This window comes from Hoplias malabaricus, chromosome 5 (assembly GCF_029633855.1).
Source record: "Hoplias malabaricus isolate fHopMal1 chromosome 5, fHopMal1.hap1, whole genome shotgun sequence".
Lineage (NCBI taxonomy): Eukaryota > Metazoa > Chordata > Actinopteri > Characiformes > Erythrinidae > Hoplias > Hoplias malabaricus.
The window spans coordinates 9,973,557-9,992,076 of record NC_089804.1 but is presented as its reverse complement, the minus strand read 5'-3'; the positions used below and the strand labels follow the sequence as shown (position 1 = coordinate 9,992,076).

Genomic DNA, 18,520 nt, shown 5'->3' with positions numbered 1-18,520 from the left:
TGTTTCATCCATGTTCCAAATGGTTTCTTACTGCGTGATCAGGTGCTAATGCTAATTCTCTTACCTCAACTAGATGGACTACTCCTTCATGAGGCTGCTCAGGAGAAGAGTACTCTCTCTCCATGTAGACCAGTGTCATCTGGTTTCCCTGCATATAAAAGACACAGGAAATTTAGTAATATATCTTGATGTGTTGTTTTCATCCAGTCAATGTCTTGCTGTGGTAAAATATATTATAATTCATGAACAATTTAAAAGTAAATTTGAGCACACCTTAAGAATGATGTCAGGTCGAGAGGCTTCAGAAGGCACATAGAGAGAGTCCCCTCGCATTGTCTGTGAATGTAACTGATACCGCAGGTAGCCACCATATGATGACACCTAAAGAACATAACATAAAAAAGAGATTAAAACAATTACCCAATTGGTCTGTAGCACAGCTGCATTCATGTGAGGTTATTGGTTTTGAATATTTTAAAGCTATACACACTGAGAGTTCCACAATATGCAGAAGAACGTTTAGTAATTTTACAACATTGATTTTATTTAACTCTCATTTCTGAGAGCATGAATAGGATGATTCATTCAGTTTGGAGAACATTCTGAAGAAAATGTAAATTAGGTCTCAATTAAATATTATATGTATGTAGTAGCAGTTGCTTTACTACTGAAACATAGGTGGCTCTTCTGGGAAGGTCTTTTTCAGCATTGAGCAATAAGAACATTAGTGAGGTCAGTAACAAATACACTACACAAAGTGCTATACTCAAAACAAAACTATGCTACATTAATAAAAGTCCAACTTTGTTGGGTAGTGTTCAGCTGCTATGTTCAAGTTTTTGGTGAATGTGCTTACCTTGTCACCCAAGTATGTATGGGGAGCATGCCAGTGTAAATCCTGGTAAACATCCGGAACATCGGTCAGATCAGCCTCCACTAGGTCCTGATCAGGGTACAAGGTCACGGGCACCTCCTGTCTGTCCCCTCTCAACAGCACCCAGCCCTCCATGTCTATAATCTACAACAAATATGGATAAATTTAGATCAACACACAAATATACAGATTACAAATAAATTAGATTAATACATAATCTGTTCAATGGATACAGTGGTAAAGTAATTTCAAAGAGTAATACTACTAACGTACACTACATATGTAGTCTATCCAGATTACAGAAAAACGACAACATCAGAAGATTTAAAAGAACCTAAATCAATACTCAAGTAAAAGTACAGTTATATTAATGTAAAATAATAAATCACTTAAAAGTACCTTCCCAAAACAAGCAGAGCTAGAGTGGGAAAAAATATCTAGTCAGATGAATAGACCTGTAACGGAAAGTCTTAATACACAATTGATTGCTTTGTTAGAATTCTTCTGTTTGGATCATTTTGGTCTAAAATAACATGCTTAGGTGGAAATACTTAGGTTAGGAAAAGGCAGCAGTGTGACCAATCAGAGTATAACACCAACAAAACAGACTGAAATTAAACTAAAAATAAAGTATGAGAAGCTACAATGCAACAGAGCAAAATAATATATTCACTTACCCTTTAATATATTTTAGTATAATTAAAATTATTAATACTCAGGAACGGCAAATTCTCCAATATATCACCTACCTTTACATACTACTTACATTTAATGGAAAAAAATAATTGTTTGTGTGTGTGTGTGTGTGTGTTTTCTTTCATACCTCTTGTCTTCGCTTGTCAGAGCTGCGGCAGCGGTCAGTAGCGCCAAAGCAGAAGCACTTGGTGCAACCTTTAGGATTAGTGGGGTCCAGATGGAATGTACCAAGCCTGCATTGGTCACAACGTGAGCCTTCCACATTTTCCTGAAGATGAGAACAGTCAATGACTTATATATAGTGTAGGAATGGATGAAAAAACATTTTTTGGATTCACTGTTATAATCCTTGTAGACAACATAATCCTTGTAGACAACATAATCCTTATTTCTATTTTCACCAGTGTAAACCTTTCTGACAATGCACCATTTTACATCAGACCATTCAAATCAATTTGTTGTTGAATTAGACAATAATGAAAGAGTGTAATTTTCTTTAGCATTTACATGTGATTTGATATGTTAGTCTACCTTGCAGAGGCATCGCCCTGTGATGGAGTCACAAATATCTTCCTCAGTTCCAGCTTCATTGCAGTTGCATGGCCTGCAGTTGGGATATCCATAGAAACCAGGAGCACACCTGTCACACTGCCGACCAATAACATTTGTCTTGCACCTGTAGAATGTCCAAATACAAAATTGTGCATTAGTTAGGATTATGAGGAGACAAATCCTAATTTATACATATTTATCTGATTAATATGTATACACTGAACACTAAAAGAATATGGACTATGTATCGATAATATGTAAAATACACCATCTATGACTCCGGACATTTGAACTTCAGGTCAAATACACTGTAGGTATTTATGCTCAACTTTATTACTGACACCATAAAGTCTGGGGGAGACAAGAGGGCATTTGCTTCTGCAAACCGATATGTGTGTGTGTATTAGTGTTTGCTTTCTCTGCCATAAAACACTAGTCATTGGTGCCTGGGGTAATATTCAGAGTTTGAGCTGCAGTGTGCATTCTTGTTTAGACAAAGACAGCCAGTTCCCTGAGGGCAGGGGCAATGTGACAGTGGAATGTAGGGGGATACTGTGGAATTTTGTAGCTTTGGGTCAGGTAGGTGAGAACAGAAATATGACAGAGGATCCCCTCACAATGTATTTTTTTTAGCATCAGAGCACTAAACCGTTCAGAGTAACTTTAGAAACAAGCAGATAATAATATGAAATGTGTAGTTTTCGTGGATTGAACTTGTAAATTGTGAGCAAGAAAAGTGTAAACATCTCTGTTGGGAGTAAAGGATAGGTAATCAGAAATGAAAGGAGAATATAGAAATGAAAGATAAGGAATGATAAGGAGGAGATGAGGAAAAATCAGGCAACAAAATACATATTTGGGATCCTCATCATTTTTACAGGAATAAGTACGGGTTTGAAATGGTCCCACGGTGTCTTGGAACTGCATTGTGAACTGGTAACTTGACCAGCATCTTAAAATATATATATTAATATTTATTTATTTATTCATCAATTTAATATGACTATACAATACAACCACTAGTTTTTCCTAAACTGTCTTTATTTATAATGGAAATTTAACACACGGAATGGGTTAAATTTCCTAAACTTTCTCTCCTGGTTCTTTGAACGCTCTTTCTCTTCCAGCATGTTCACCCCTCCCCCACCCCTTACTGTATTTAGCTTGTAGTACACAGTCAGTTTACAACTTTTTTCTGTTTCTTTATAAGAAGAAAAACTACAACGTTATTACATTAAAGCAGTGCCTGTCTGATCCAATTTTACACATTTTTACTCACATAAATAAATTCTTAAATTACATGAAAGAGCATGAATTAATAAATGACATTTAAATTATGATATCTCCATTTCTATTTTGTCTGTCCTCACAAAATAAAAACAAATGAAGAGCACAAAGCCTGCACTTTGACTGAAACTGAGAGCAATGTTCAGCATGACTTCATTTTCACTCATCTTGTCTTGAACTGACTTATAATCATCTAAAAAAAAAAGTGTGTAAATCCTGGAAATGGACAACAAAAACGTCTGGTTTAACCATTTACTGAGATTTTTTCATACACATTCAGTTACTGGCACAGGTCTACACTAATCTATCATTATGGAAAATAACTAACCTGCACTGGCCACTATGTGTGTCGCAGTTGATGTCCTGGGAAGTGACGCCTGGCCTGGAGCAGTTACAGATCTCACAGCCTACTAGTGGATGGCAGCCAAAGGTCTGGGGCTCACACTGCACACACTCTGGCTGCAAAGTACGTGGAGGACAGATACACTCGCCTGTCACCGGCTCACACAGGCGGATGCCACAGTTGCATGCTGGAAACACAAATGTGTGATTGAACATAAGCTTCTAATACAACAATCAAACCACAAAATATGGTATCATAATAATACTCAGTAGTACTGAAAGAGAGCAGTACTGAAAGAGAACAGCAGTACCTATGACAGCACTTTTGAATACATGCAGGACGTACTCTTATACATAGTACGCATTGTATGAGGCAAAATTATGGTATGATTTAGGCCTGCAGTTGGCACAAAGCTAGCAGCTAATGCATGCCCATAAGCTGTACTTGCTGGAGACATTGAAAGGGTATTACCTCACCACACACATCCACCCATCTATTTCCCCTGCATAAAATAGCTTTGGGATGAGTTTAGATGGTTGTCTAAGATTCAGAATTGATGTCAAATATATAGTCTAAACCAAAAAAATAAGAGCTTTTACTGCAGCAAAACGAGGTAAAGTACTTGTTAATATCTTCAGTTTCAGAAGGAATGTTGGATTGTTGAGTGCCCACAACCTTTCAGCCATAGCACAGCTCCAGGGCAAAATTAAAGAAATACGTTTCAAATTAAAGATTAAAGAAACTATGGATACTGGAAGCCTGTGCTAGCATTTCTCCTTTGGTGTTACTATCAGTGTGTGAAGAGTGGGAGAAGAGGGTTGCACTGACAATCCAAAACAATGGGCAGCACTTTAAACAAGTGGTCTGAAACTTGTAAACAACTTATGAAAGAATAAAGTTACATTAAAACCAAGCATTGTCTTTCTTGTGAAATTCCCAATAAGTTTGATGTGTCACCTGACCCTCTTCCCATTGAAAAAACAAAAATTGGATCCAAAATGGCCAACTTCAAAATGGCTGCCATGGTCACCACCCATCTTGAAAAGTTTCCCCCCTCCCATATATTAATGTGCCACAAACAGGAAGTTAATATCACCAAACATTCCCATTTAATTAAGGTGTATCCACATAAATGACCCACCCTGTACATTAAATACTTTTTTCTGTCTTTTTTCCCTTCGTCTGCTCTGTAAATGCTACTCACGTCTGCAGTTAGGAAAGCCATAGTAGCCAGTGGCGCACTGAGAACAGTCTCGGCCAATCACGTTAGGTTTGCAAGGGCACTGGCCTCCAAACGGCTGACACGTGTCACTCTCGGCCCCAGCCTCATGACATCCGCAAGGGAGTGCACCGTTATTGAAGAAAGCAGACAAAGATGCAGCCGAGTGTTTGCAAAATGGAGATGCTGTCAGGGGGCTGGCAGAGCAAAGAAGCAAGGATTCCAATAAATAATTCATTTATTGTTTAAAATTATATAATTAATAGATGTAAGAGGGATTTCTGGTTAATTCACTCATTTACCACTTGTTTTCTTTTTTATCATCAGATTCAGTGCACTTTAATTGTCATTTTAAATAATTCTTTCAATTATGCATACTTGATGTAGAAGCTGTTTTGTCCACACTGACTGATGAAGTCATAGGATTTGTCCAGTGGCTCTTCTGACAGGACAGTTGAACTGTAACGGCTTTCTGGAACCACTAGGACATAGTCCTAAATTATGTTTAAACACACATAGAGGATTGGACATATATAACATTACTGTACATTGGTGCAAGTTCTACATTTAACACAAAGACAGCTGCTCTTATAGTGCCAGCTTATGGTTTTACAGAACTTACCAGCCACAAAGTTTTGTGATCTGGAACACGAACAGTCACAATGACTTCGTGATCCGTCACATCCAGAATAATTTGGTTTTCCGAGATCAGAACACTACGGCACCCATAACCATGGGGACAGAAGGTGGCATTGGCATGGCCTGTAAGGAAGGAGATCAATGCTTTTTAATATAAAACCAGCTGCAAAATGCATCATTATTAAAATTCAGCTGCATTCACGTGTTCTTATAAACAAAAAATAACTAAATGAAAAACAAATAATGAATATGCTTTCAACCCATTAATTGAACATATTTAACCACAAAAAGAAAAAGAAAATTGAAATCCTGTTTACAGTAAATTACATGTATTTACTGAGAAGCAATATGAGTTTAGGAATATGTGATAAGAATAAAACTCTGTCTATTGTTCTATCAAACATTCCTAAACGGATGGATCTATACATACAATCAAATGTCTGTCGTAATGCGACATTTTCTCACCCTGCCAGACACGTCCCCCATTTATGTAGACTTCTATGGCAAACGTTGGGTGCAGTGGCTGGTGGTAGTGCAGGATGAATACATAACGACCCAAGGAATGCACACGTGTTGAGTACATTGCTGCATTCTGTAAAACAATTAACATGGATGCTTCAAAATTGACAACTGAAATATCCAAAGAGCCAATCACAATAACCAGCAATTCTAGACATCCATAGACCACACAGAACAAATTATGTGCTCTGTCATGTAGTGAGAAGAAAAAAACACAAGAAAATGGATGAACAGAAAGAGCGATAAAGACATGGTTGCAGTACGGCATAGAGATGAGTATGAAGTCTACCTGAGAGGAGTCCAGGCGGATACGGTCGCCACTGTCAACAGCAGTTGGGGGTGTGTCTCTATTGAGCCAGTGTGTGGTATCATCTGGCTCAAGGTAAGGAGCCGAGGTCGAACTCTGCTCTGGCACTGATGAAGCTTGACCGTCTTTCAGAACCAGAGACTGAGATGGAGTTTGGAACCGAGAGGGCACACAGGAACCGCTGGAGAAAAAAGGAAAAAAGTGGAAATTATTATTAACCTAGAGAACTTAAATGGAAAGGCCATTGACAAGCAAATTTGTATGCCTTCGGCCTGCTGTCCTACCTGTCTGGAGCGAAACGTCCATGTGTGCTGATGCAGTGTACTCGAGGAGCAAGGTACTCCATAGTGAACTGAGCAAGAGGGATCAGGAACAATTTGTGCTGAAAGAGACATGACATACACATATTAGAATGCTTAAGGCAGAGAAGGAGTCAGAGATTTCTGCTTATTAAAACCCATTAAGAACAAACTTTCAATGACGTGTGTATATTTGCCATCATTAAAGCAGATTTTTTTAATTCTCCATGTGTTATGAAGACTTTTAAACACACATAAAAAAGAGACATACATCTGTGTATCTGTGAGTGGGGGTGTAAATAAAAAATATATATTTTATGGGTTAAACAGCCCCACAGTTGGAAATTAATTCATTTGACAATCTATGTAATAACCTTGACTGTGTGCGTGTGTGATTGGAAAGACAAGAGCGCAAGAGAGTGCCACACACGTTCTACACACTTTCAGTGGAAGTGAATGGTAACCAAAAGCTAAAGATGTAACTGGTAAAAAGCCAGCAAACATGATGCAAGAGTTCCCTCACCAGGAAAAAGCTGCTTCTGTCTGCAATCAGCTGAATATCTACATCCGTGGAAAGAGTATATACTGCCACACGCTTCATAACATCTACAGACACTGCTCGGCACAGGAAACTACACACACAAACACAGGCAATTACTGCAGCAATGTAGATGATACACTGAATGAAGAGATCAATTCAGACACACTTTCACACCTGTATTTGCAGTGGAGCAGTGTGAGGTGCTCCTGATGGTTACGTCCTCCGGGGGTATTGATGGACACAGTGAGGGTCTGTGGAGATTTGTCTTCACTGGCGTATTCCACTACCACCACATACTCACCTGGTACAGGAACATGACCACGCAGCTGCACATTCATCTGCACACACACACACACACACATACACACACAGTATAAATACAAGCTAACATGCTGTTCAATAGCACAGGGCAGTAACAGATCTTTTCTGTATCATTCAAGCAAGTAACAATTTAAAGATGATATTTACTATATACATATGCAATAAAAATATTGTATTACTGGGCCTATAACTTTATACAATAAATAATCGTTAACATTTATTAATATTATTGGACTTGTTGCCCTATTCAAACTTTAGCATAAGACACTCACATCATTGCCGCTGCAGATGGCCATGCTGGGGTGGTGGGGAGTTATCTGCTCAACATGACAGGGTCGGGGCAGATGGTTATCTGCCCTACAGCTGGCCTCATTACCGGACAGGGATGTGAACTCATCCAGAGACAGGTACTTATATAGCAAACAGCTGCACATGAAAAAATTGCACACATTAGCCTCACTCACAATTTTTAAAGTATGATGCGTAGAAAAGAGCCTTGTAGATGAAACAAAATATTCAGTCAAATTGACAACACACAAAATGTAGTGTTCTATCTTGTGTTTCATGATACTGACTTTGTACTGGGGTCCTGTGTATAGCTGTATGTACAAGGCTCAGTTTCTTCCAGCTGTAGAATTGGTGCCTCATAGTACGCACTGGGCAACAGCACGAGATAATCCTAGTAAAACAAGATACAGAAAGAAAAATTATATACAAAAACCATTATTCATAATCCAGTGTTACTGAAAGTTTTATGGTCCACCAGAACTTGCATTTTGTTACAGTAACAATCCTGTGTGTTACAGTATATTTAACGAGAGACAAATTGTTTACGGCAACCATTATTAAAAATGTAATTATACAACACCGGTATATTTAATCTAATTTAATTAATAGAAATACGTAACATAACTTTGCTTTGTGCCTAATGAAAGTCCTTAACTCTTGAGTTTTAGCTTTATTAAACACACCAGCAAGATGCCTTCAGCCTCGATGACCACTGTCCAGGTGCCTGGGTTCAGTACAAATGGCTCTACAAAACTGTTCTGGGGCACGTTCACAAATGTGGGCTCTGAACTGGGAGCAAAGATGATCTGTTTGGACTGATCCGAGCCTGGTGAAAGATAATGAGAGAGAGAGAGAGAGAGAGAGAGAGAGAGAGAGAGAGAAACTGAAACATTTGAACAGACAAATATTGCTCTGTATTTTAAGAGTCCCAAATGAAGACGGGAAAACCGATGAGAGTCTAGATCTGTCATGGGTTACTGCACCAGTCAGACATACCTCTCCTGCTCTTCTGATAGGCTGTGATTTTGCCATGGGAGACGGCAGCCTCAGTGTTTACGTATCTGAGGATGAAGCGTGTGAGGTACATGTCCGCCTCACTCACGTGCACCGTCAATTTAACCGCATTCTGAGACAGAAAAAGGAAGGGAAAAGGCAGGGAGGAGGGATAGGGAGAAAGGTATACAGCAAAGGTCTATGTTAAAGACCTGTGTTTTGAGGTTAGCCTAGCTGTTTTGTCAGGTTTTGTCTGGGTTGTGATGGGTTTTGTCCTTGGCATTGTGTTGGAGGGGAGGAGCCACAGCAGGGAAACCAATTGAAATAAAGCTCAGCTTGGGATCAGTGTATGCACTTGTGAGCAAGAGGCCAAAGAGGCAAGGGAAAGAAAGAGGAAATAAAGGAAAGAAGACACGGAGACGAGTCAGAAATGTGAGACTTACAATTTCCACACGGGAAGTGTCTGGCATCCTCCACAACAGAGACCCATCCTCGGACATTTACGCCCCCGCGGTTAACGTAGCTCAACACCAAGTGGAATAGATCTGGAGAGCCGACTACCACCTCAACCAGCACCCGCGGCTACAGGCCAAGAGATAATGACCAGAGGAAGAAAGGGAAGCGGGAAGGGAAGGAAACAAGTACAAATGCAAAGCAAATCCATAAAGTGATGAAAGGATGCCCAAAGATCTAATTTTTCACAATTTCCTCTTCGCCAACCCGAGATATTTTAGAGTTTTGTACCAGAGCTATAAAGCGAATGTGGCTATATATATATAATGGAAAATAGGGGTGGGCGATATTGCCGTAAAATAATATCCGAATATTTCAGGGTATTTTGGCGATAACGATATTTTATTGGCGATATGAAAAAAACAAACAAAAAACAAAATATAAAAAAATAATAATAATAAACGTTATATTACTATTAATTACATTAAATAAAATATATATTTTACAAAATACCATGGTTTATTAAACTTCAGTTATTTTGTAACCAAACCACCTCCATATGACTGAAAATTCCTCCGCCTCAGAGCCACTTTCCACTGTACTTCACTGTCTAAATCACTCATGTAAAGAACATAGGCCATATTATGGGTAACTGCATGATGCCGTTACGTAAATAAGTCAGAATATCACTGTTATCACAATATAGATTTTTTATATCGTTTTAAAAATTATTACGATATTATCGCAAACTATACGATATGGCACAGCCCTAATGGAAACTGCATGCTTAAATCATCAATATCTATTACTGGTATCAAACACAGAGCTAAATCATGCTGAAATAAACAGGCTAACCTTTAAAGCCTATATTTTATCACTATGTTAATGACCACATAAGCATTTATATATTATAACTGCTCACTGACTTCAGGGTCACAGTGCATCAGGAGCCTAACCAGAATCACTGGGCAGAAGCCAGGAATGCACCTTGGACAGGGATCAAGGCATCACATGTTCACGTAATCATCTATGTGCACTTTCATAGAGCGAATCCAGTTACCAACACGTGATTTTAACTGTGGGAGTAAACCCATGCAGGATCCTGGAGCTGTGTAACAGTGACACTACCTGTTACTTGCCACAATGCTGCCCCCAGATTTAAGCATGCAGTTTGAAATATGCAATGTGGCAAGTGAGCAATTATTACTCGATAGCAACATTATCATTGTAGCACTGGTGCTAACTTTAAATAACAAATATATTGTTACTCATTAACTACATTTGCATATAAAGAAAACTGTGCAAATTTGATTTTGGGCAGGACCATCACTTTAAAACCACCACCAGCACTACAGCACCAAGCCAATCGCAGCACCCAATATATACAAAGCAAATCAAACAGTTTAACTATCATTGCTTATTGCAAAACCGCAAGAAAAGCAAAACTATCATTCATCAAAAACAACTTGCAAATTTCCAGTGAGACATGCACAGGACTTGCAGTGAAAACAGATGTACTGGATGTTCACACAAATATTAACATTAGTACATGATGTAGCATTAACATTTTGTAATAACATCAATCTTAGTTCAGAATTAACCTCCATTTTCCTTTACTTCAGGAATGCTCAATATCTCAATTTAATGTTAGCTGTAATTTGGTGCCAGCTGTAATTTTTGTTCTGTAGTTTTTAAGTATCTATAAAATATCTATAAAAGACATTAATATGAATAATATTATTAACAATCATAGACATTTCAATAATTCAATAACAGTTTAAGCAAAAATGATCCTTTTTTATTAAAATGCTTTTCTGGGTAAGGACAAAGTGCATGAGGTAGAGTGAACAATGGCATTGAATTACTTCAAAAAATAAAATCTCCATAATAAAACATTCAATATTTGATGAACACAGACACTTTTGTCTGAACTTGTGTCTGTACCCATAGAGGGAGCTGTACTCTCTTACCTGAATGGAGGTCATCTGTGCATAGCCTCTCCAGCTGAAGCCTTCAAATTCCAGCGGGTTGTAGCCAAAACGCACTGGACGTCCATCCATCATGGTGCCATCCTCTACCTCAAATTTCATATGGTGTAGGTCCGGGAAATAGTGATCGGGACGTGGCCTAAAATAAATCAGACGCAGGGCTCTATTTCCATTGACACTGCGTAAGTGCAGAAACAAGGCGTTCGACTGTTGTGAAAGCATGTGTGGGTGTGGCATAAGTGTTGTTAAGACTGGTGGTCAACAGCATGAACTATAATCTCTCATTTTATATTTATTGTTAACAATAATAACATAATAATGATGCACCAACACAGGCACAACATAAGAGCTCCCAGTTCAAAACTGGAGAAAATGCTGAAGAAATCCAGCCTTCAGATATGACTGAAATATTTATGTATTATTTGGTTGCTTTTTCTTCAATAAAAATTATTCAAATTTTTATGTTTGGACTCACTGTTTGCATTTATGTCCCTCTACGTTAGGTCTGCACATACACCTGCCATTCCTTTCATCACAGGAGAGCCTAGCAGAAGCTCCAATATCACACTGACAGCCTGGATAAATGGACACATGAATACACATATGTACAGAGTTCTATAAATTAATGTTTTTAGAGAATAGAGGATTACATGCTGATTTATTTTTTTATGGTAAAACATTTTCTTATTGTGATAAACAATACATTTACATTTGGCAAATACTCTAATCCACAGCAAATTACAATTTTTGGGAGGCTTAGGCTGCCTTAGATAGGACTCTTAAGCAGGTAGTTTTACTGATATGGTTTGTTGCGCATTTGACTTCCTCCTAATTGATAAGATTGGGAGTTTATTGATGGTTAATGCTCAGTGTAGGTTTTAAGAATGATCTTACCCTGGCACCCAAAGTAGTTGTTAATCTGTAGGTTGAAGTAGCCTTCTTTGCACACTGCACAGGTTCCACTGCACACATTGGGTTTGCAGTAGCACTGGCCATTGTTCTGGTAACACAACCGCACACACAAATACACACACACACACACATAAGGGATAATACTAAAAAACTGTGCACACTATCATGCTGTTTCATGCTTACTAACCACTCACCTGAATACACTCCCCAACTTCACTTATTGTGCCTGCAGTGTTACACTCACAGCCTACACAACACAAAATATAAACAAGTCACAACAATGATAAGGCAAAGGAAACCTCATAAAGGAGCAGTCTGACAGAAAATCAGCATTTAATATTGCTTATTGCTATATAATGTTGGGGAGTTGTGGTGGGCAAAATGACATTATTATATCTATACAGACGTTTAATGCATCAAGGATAAAATATTAATATGGAAATGACAGGAGGGGGCGCTGTGGGAGCTCACTGACTGGTGATGTCACACTGCGAAAAAGAGGTGAAAAAAAAACACAAGCCCAGTAGCCCACCACAGTTGTGGAAGCTGAAAAAAGAAAATTATGGAGCTATATTAGAGTCAAAAGTTTTGTTAATTTGAAAAAAAAATCTGAAACTGAAAGTTCAAATCTTGAAAAATCATATCTTTTTTTAAATAAATAATTTATTTTCAATTTTTACTTTCCAATATATTTCAATATTTGAAGTCATATTTTTCAATAGCAGATTTTATGTTTTCAGATTCAAATCTGAATTTTTAAAAATTTTATATCTTTTTTTGGTCACAGATCTTTTTCAGTTTCAAATCCTTTTTTTCAGTTTCGGATCCATTTTTTTCAGTTTCAGACTTCTGACCCTTTTCTCGCATGGGAGGCGGGACATCAGCGGAGAGGGGCGTGGTCTAACGACTGACAGCATAGCTTCCTCAGTGTTGACAATGAGAATTATCACTGAACACTCACGTTATATGCAATATTCAGTGTAAAACATTGATTTTAGTGACAAAGTCCTTTATAGTGAACTCTTTTAGACAACATTCGGCACCTATTGCACAAAAAGCGCTATAAACTCCGTCAGAGCGTAGTTCCACAGCCACACTTTAGTTTCCCAGCACTTGGCTGACGATGGCGTCCGCTCCATCAGGACAAAGCTGCAGCGAGCTTGTAACGAATCTGAATAAGCTCCTCAGGTTCTTAGTCTGATGTTCTGTTCCACCTTAAATCGTGCTTTAACCTAAACTGGTTCTGTAGCTAATCTAAACTGGTTCTGTCACGTGAGAAAAGGGTCAGAAGTCTGAAATTGAAAAAAGAAAGGATCTGAAAGTGTAAATAAGATCTTTGACCGAAAAAAAGATATGAAACTAAAAAAAATAAGATTTTAAGCCAGGTATGAGACTTTATCAGTTAAATATGTGTGTTCTGAGCCTCAATTCGCTGGAAAATCATCTGCTGTGGTGTCCTAAAACACGAGTGCTTATTAGTGCTTATGCTTCTGAACAGCGTAGTCTTATTTCGCTTATTTTCAAACTTTTCTGTTCCTCCACCACCAGTTTGCTGAAATTGGCTCTCTCAGAAATGTTTTTTTTTAATCATCAACACATGAAAAACCTTCACTTATGAGGCTCACGCAACCCAACAGTGCCCCAGCCCAACCCCACTACAGTAATATTGTATACCGAGTTAATATTTTGAGACGGTATGATGGTAATAGACTCAAAAAGTGTCCGTAGGTGTGGGTGTGTGAGTGAATGTGTATCTGTGTGTGTGTTGCTCTGTGGAGAACTGGCGCCCCCTCCAGGGTGTATTCCTGCCTTGCGCCCAATGATTCCAGGTAGGCTCTGGACCCACCACGACCCTGAACTGGATAAGCGCTTACAGATAATGAATGAATGAATAAATGAATGATGGTAATAAAAACGTGGATAGCGCCCATCCCTATTACCAACCCCATTCTACTGAAATTCTGCAACATATTACAGAAATTAAAAAGGAAGCTTTACTTACTTGAGCATCCATACACAGTATCAGGGGACAGGTTCCAGTAAAGAGGCTTGCATTTGTCACAGGCCAAGCCCTCCACATATGGTTTGCACTCACAGGAGCCCTGAAAAATAAATAACAATAGACACCAACCATCTCAAACATATGCATTTCTGTAAGCTAAGCCACAGTATTGGTACAATATATCAGCTCCCAGACTTACCACAGTGGGTAAGATTGCATTGTCTACAGAGCCAGCTGGGTTACAAGTGTCAGCTAAGTGCCATCAAAGAGAGAGAAAATAGTGACATAAAAATAAGGATTAAAAAAATTGACAGTGGAGAGACTATTACAGCCTTTTGTAATGAAGGTAATGTAGAAGTAACCTCACCCTGGCAGAGTGGGAAGCCATAAGATCCAGGAGCGCATGTGTCACACCGCTGACCAACAACATTAGGCAGACAAATACATTTCCCTGAAACATGGTCACACTCACTGAACTGGGAGCCCTCCACTGAGCACTGGCACGCTGAGAGAGAGAGAGATGCACAAATTATGAAATAATAAAGAAATAATACATATAACGAATTCTCTACCTAATATCTAATCACTATACAGTCATATGCACCCCTGGCTAAATTACAAACATTTTCTCTATATGTTAGAACAGTTATTTCAAAGACTAAGTATCTGTGGTGGAGCGAAATATTTTGGCCTAAAAAATAGAAAAACAGTCAGTACGTTGATGGAGAAGGTCTCTTTAAAAGGCACAAGATTTGATACACGAAGTTCATTTTGTGCCAAACTTATACACAAATTAATAAAATCTGCAAACAATTTCTAAGAATCAAAAAGAAATAATTTATGTTGTAAATGCAATATATAAAAAAATGACATCAAATATATTAAGACACTTAAATACTTCTTTACTCTTAGACTTTATTTGACACTGCTTTGTTGAGCTCTGATGCACAAATAAATGTTGGAGGAATATTGACTAGACCTTAGTGCAGAAGGGATTTGATGGGGTTTGGATGCTGGAGTTGGTATAAAGTCAAAATTCTGATGCGTGAGACTCACGTGAGCAGCTGGGGAAGGCATAGAAGCCTGGAGCACACTGATCGCATTTGGTGCCACTGTAATTGTCTTTGCAGTAGCAGTGTCCGGCCACAGTGCAGCTGGAGTCCAGTGAGGTCCGTGGGTCACAGGTGCACACTGGGAAATGAAGGGAAAAAGGTTGGACACAGACCAGAGTAAATTTTCAGAAAAAAGTGTGAATTACAACAGAAATAATGAAAGAAAATATTTAATGAGAAAGAAAGATAAGGAAAAAGGGAAAAAGAAAGACATTTTTAATTGCATGTTAAGTCCATTAATAACCACAAAACATTTGGAGAGTACACTGGGGTAGAAACATTTCCTCCATTCTGCAGTGTGCGTGTGTGTGAGACTGTGCAGTTAAAGTTGGCACACACTCACGCTGACACAGTGGGTAGTTGAAGTATCCGGGTGCACACTGATCGCATGAATAGCCCTGAAACCCACTTCTACACAGACACTGGCCAGTTACCACATCACATGACCCATCCTGACAACCTGGACCAGAGCACACGCAACCTGAAAGGGAGGGAGGGAGCGAGAGAGAGAGAGAGAGAGAGAGAGTGTGAGTGTGTGTGTGTGTGTGCGTGTATTGGTAACAACAGATGCAACAAAACAAACATTCTTTGTTTGTGGGTGGTATAGAGTTCTTGTAAACACTGCAACTATGCAGCAGACAAACAGGGAACGAAACACACACAAATCTGACAGAAGGGTAAATGTGTGCTTGTGTGTTTGCTCAGTAAGAGATGGCTGCAACATCCTAAAAACAAGTCTTCCATATCCCCATTTGACTTTCAGGTGCACACAAGCTATCAGTGAAGTTGGCAGGTAATACTCGCTGATTAGTTCTGGAGAAAACACTTTACTCTAACTCACTCATAGGTACTGGATGGTGTTTATTGACCTCACAAAACAAATTTTCTTGGGGTCAGTGATTTTATGTAGAATATTAAAGCTGTGTGTCCATAACTGAACACCTGTGTCAACAATTTATTCATTCATTATCTGTAAGCGCTTATCCAGTTCAGGGTCACGGTGGGTCCAGAGCCTACCTGGAATCATTGGACGCAAGGCAGGAATACACCCTGGAGGGGGCGCCAGTCCTTCACAGGGTAACACACACATTCACAAATTAAAACCTACGGACACTTTTTGAGTCGCCAATCCACCTATCAACGTGTGTTTTTGGAAACCGGAGCACCAGGAGGAAATCCACGCGGACAACACACCAACTACTCACAGACAGTCACCTGGAGCGGGAATCGAACCCACAACCTCAAGGTCCCTGGAGCTGTGTGACTGCGACACTACCTGCTGCACCACCGTGCTGTTGCTATTTGGAAAACATGTCCATGCAAATGTGGACATACAGTGTTTGCGGTAATGATGGGATTAAGATTTCTTGTTAGCACATTTTGAAATCTGCGTGCTGGAGTTAATTTAGCACCAGGATCCACAAAGGCTAAGTTTGTGAGAAAATGGATGCATGGTAAAATAATCCCTGAATGAATCACTGAATTTTTCAGTAATGCTAAATAAAGAATTTTTTGGACATCAGATTATTTTTATTTCAATATAATTTTTCATGTTTTTTTCATTTATTTATCTGTGATGTAATGGTGGCTATTGTTTCTTTTAAAATGTAATTTACTGGCACTAACTTAAGAAATATAAGGTATGATTCAGGCCAGTGTGGGAACACATCAAAATCCTCACATAGTGATTTTCCTCCAATGAGGAACAGTTTGGCATGTTTCCACTGATGTAAACTGGTTCACGAACAAGAAAATTTGTTCCCAGCTAGAACCAAAGAAGAGCTGGTTTTCAGTCATCCGAGGGCATGTCGAGGTTCAGTAACTCAAGAAAGAGCTTGAGCCTCAAATACAGCGTTATTTCCCAGTGGTGCTGGGCGAGTCATTTACAACCGTTCATATAAATAAATAACAGGAAATAAAACATTACGTTTGTGTGTTTGTGTGTGTTACTGGGGCAGAGTTGCGCACTGGTCACCCACATCCCCAGGAGGTGTTTAAATCAGGCTGAAATGGGACGACACCCTTTTGGGCTGGGGTGTGACCCAAAACATGCTACTTTAGAAATCTGACATCAAAGTACCATGATGCCGCCGTGTGTTCAGGATAAGAATGCTGTTCTTACGGATGCAGTTGAGGCCGTGGTGTCCTGGAGCACAGACGTCACAGTGTTCTCCTGTGAATCCAGGCTTACACACACATGTGCGAGTGTGAGGGTCCGGCCGACAGGAGTTGCCTTCTGTGCCAGCTGCATTACATTCACAATCTACACACAAAAAAGTGCATCAAAGAGTGCATAAGGCAAAGTATGGGAGGGAGACAGAGAAATTGAGCAGAGGAGAGACAGAAATAATATGAGTCCTACTGATGATCTCTCCTGCTGGTCTGGCCTCTCCATTGTAATCAGTTGGGTAGGTCGGAATGGCTGCTGAAAACCAAAACACACACATGTACTTAGCACCTTACTATGTTTATAAATGAGGTGAACAAATATAATTCACAACTTCCATGAAGGTAGTGTTAGTATATTTTTAAAGAAATAGCTTAATTTCAGCCTTAACACATCCCAATTTCAGTTTGAATCAAATCAGAAAAGGCTGGCGGTCATCTTCATGTTAACACATAGTTCCACATGCAATAGGATTGTTATGACTTCCCCTTAAACAAACCCAGGTACTTTTCATTGTTTTTAATGTATTTTCCACTGGACAAAAAAAAAGGGCATTCTTACGGTAGCAGGAAGGGAAGTTCTCATAGCCTTCAGCACAGGAGTCACAGTGCTCGCCGGTGTAGTTGGGTTTACAGTAACAACGACCTGTCTGATCCTCACACGTCCCATCGGTGAACTCCGACTCACACTGACATTCTTCACAGAGGGAGAGGGAGGGAGCGAGAGAGAGAAATGAATATTAGTGTATTATTACTCTGCAGGAACAAATTAAATGCTGATATTTTATCCCATCTCTTTCTTTTCGTTTGCAGCTTGCATGGTCAGACACGCACTTGAGCAGGCCAGTGGAGACTCCAGAGGATGTTCCGGTGATCTGTAGTATCCTGTGATGCAGCGCTCACAGTTGATGCCTGTGGTGTGGTGCTGCAAAGTACAAACACATCATTAAAGTGTAATGAAAGCTACCTTATGCACTTCAACTGAGATGCAAACAAAAATCTTTTTGAA

The 18,520-nt window shown here is 39.2% G+C and overlaps 1 protein-coding gene across 2 annotated transcripts in view; it reads right to left on the bottom strand.

The window, feature by feature from the left end:
* Window positions 1-18,520, bottom strand: part of lama5 (laminin, alpha 5) — an 82,632-nt gene that overhangs the window by 24,973 nt on the left and 39,139 nt on the right. The window contains exons 9-39 of one of the 2 annotated variants that reach the window (XM_066670310.1): window positions 18,346-18,436; window positions 18,074-18,208; window positions 17,708-17,770; window positions 17,468-17,608; window positions 15,689-15,826; window positions 15,290-15,424; window positions 14,601-14,738; window positions 14,433-14,485; window positions 14,234-14,333; window positions 12,426-12,478; window positions 12,214-12,319; window positions 11,795-11,894; window positions 11,302-11,458; window positions 9,322-9,460; window positions 8,569-8,711; window positions 8,173-8,276; window positions 7,870-8,023; window positions 7,451-7,614; window positions 7,259-7,367; window positions 6,721-6,818; window positions 6,419-6,617; window positions 6,076-6,202; window positions 5,594-5,733; window positions 5,350-5,465; window positions 4,957-5,168; window positions 3,738-3,939; window positions 2,102-2,246; window positions 1,698-1,838; window positions 857-1,018; window positions 274-381; window positions 65-148 (exon numbers count right to left, since the gene is read on the bottom strand). In XM_066670310.1, the coding sequence (XP_066526407.1) occupies window positions 65-148; window positions 274-381; window positions 857-1,018; window positions 1,698-1,838; window positions 2,102-2,246; window positions 3,738-3,939; window positions 4,957-5,168; window positions 5,350-5,465; window positions 5,594-5,733; window positions 6,076-6,202; window positions 6,419-6,617; window positions 6,721-6,818; window positions 7,259-7,367; window positions 7,451-7,614; window positions 7,870-8,023; window positions 8,173-8,276; window positions 8,569-8,711; window positions 9,322-9,460; window positions 11,302-11,458; window positions 11,795-11,894; window positions 12,214-12,319; window positions 12,426-12,478; window positions 14,234-14,333; window positions 14,433-14,485; window positions 14,601-14,738; window positions 15,290-15,424; window positions 15,689-15,826; window positions 17,468-17,608; window positions 17,708-17,770; window positions 18,074-18,208; window positions 18,346-18,436 (3,957 nt within the window). Of the gene's footprint in view, window positions 1-64; window positions 149-273; window positions 382-856; window positions 1,019-1,697; window positions 1,839-2,101; window positions 2,247-3,737; window positions 3,940-4,956; window positions 5,169-5,349; window positions 5,466-5,593; window positions 5,734-6,075; window positions 6,203-6,418; window positions 6,618-6,720; window positions 6,819-7,258; window positions 7,368-7,450; window positions 7,615-7,869; window positions 8,024-8,172; window positions 8,277-8,568; window positions 8,712-8,881; window positions 9,012-9,321; window positions 9,461-11,301; window positions 11,459-11,794; window positions 11,895-12,213; window positions 12,320-12,425; window positions 12,479-14,233; window positions 14,334-14,432; window positions 14,486-14,600; window positions 14,739-15,289; window positions 15,425-15,688; window positions 15,827-17,467; window positions 17,609-17,707; window positions 17,771-18,073; window positions 18,209-18,345; window positions 18,437-18,520 lie in introns of both variants that reach the window. The other variant, XM_066670311.1, reaches the window with a different exon arrangement.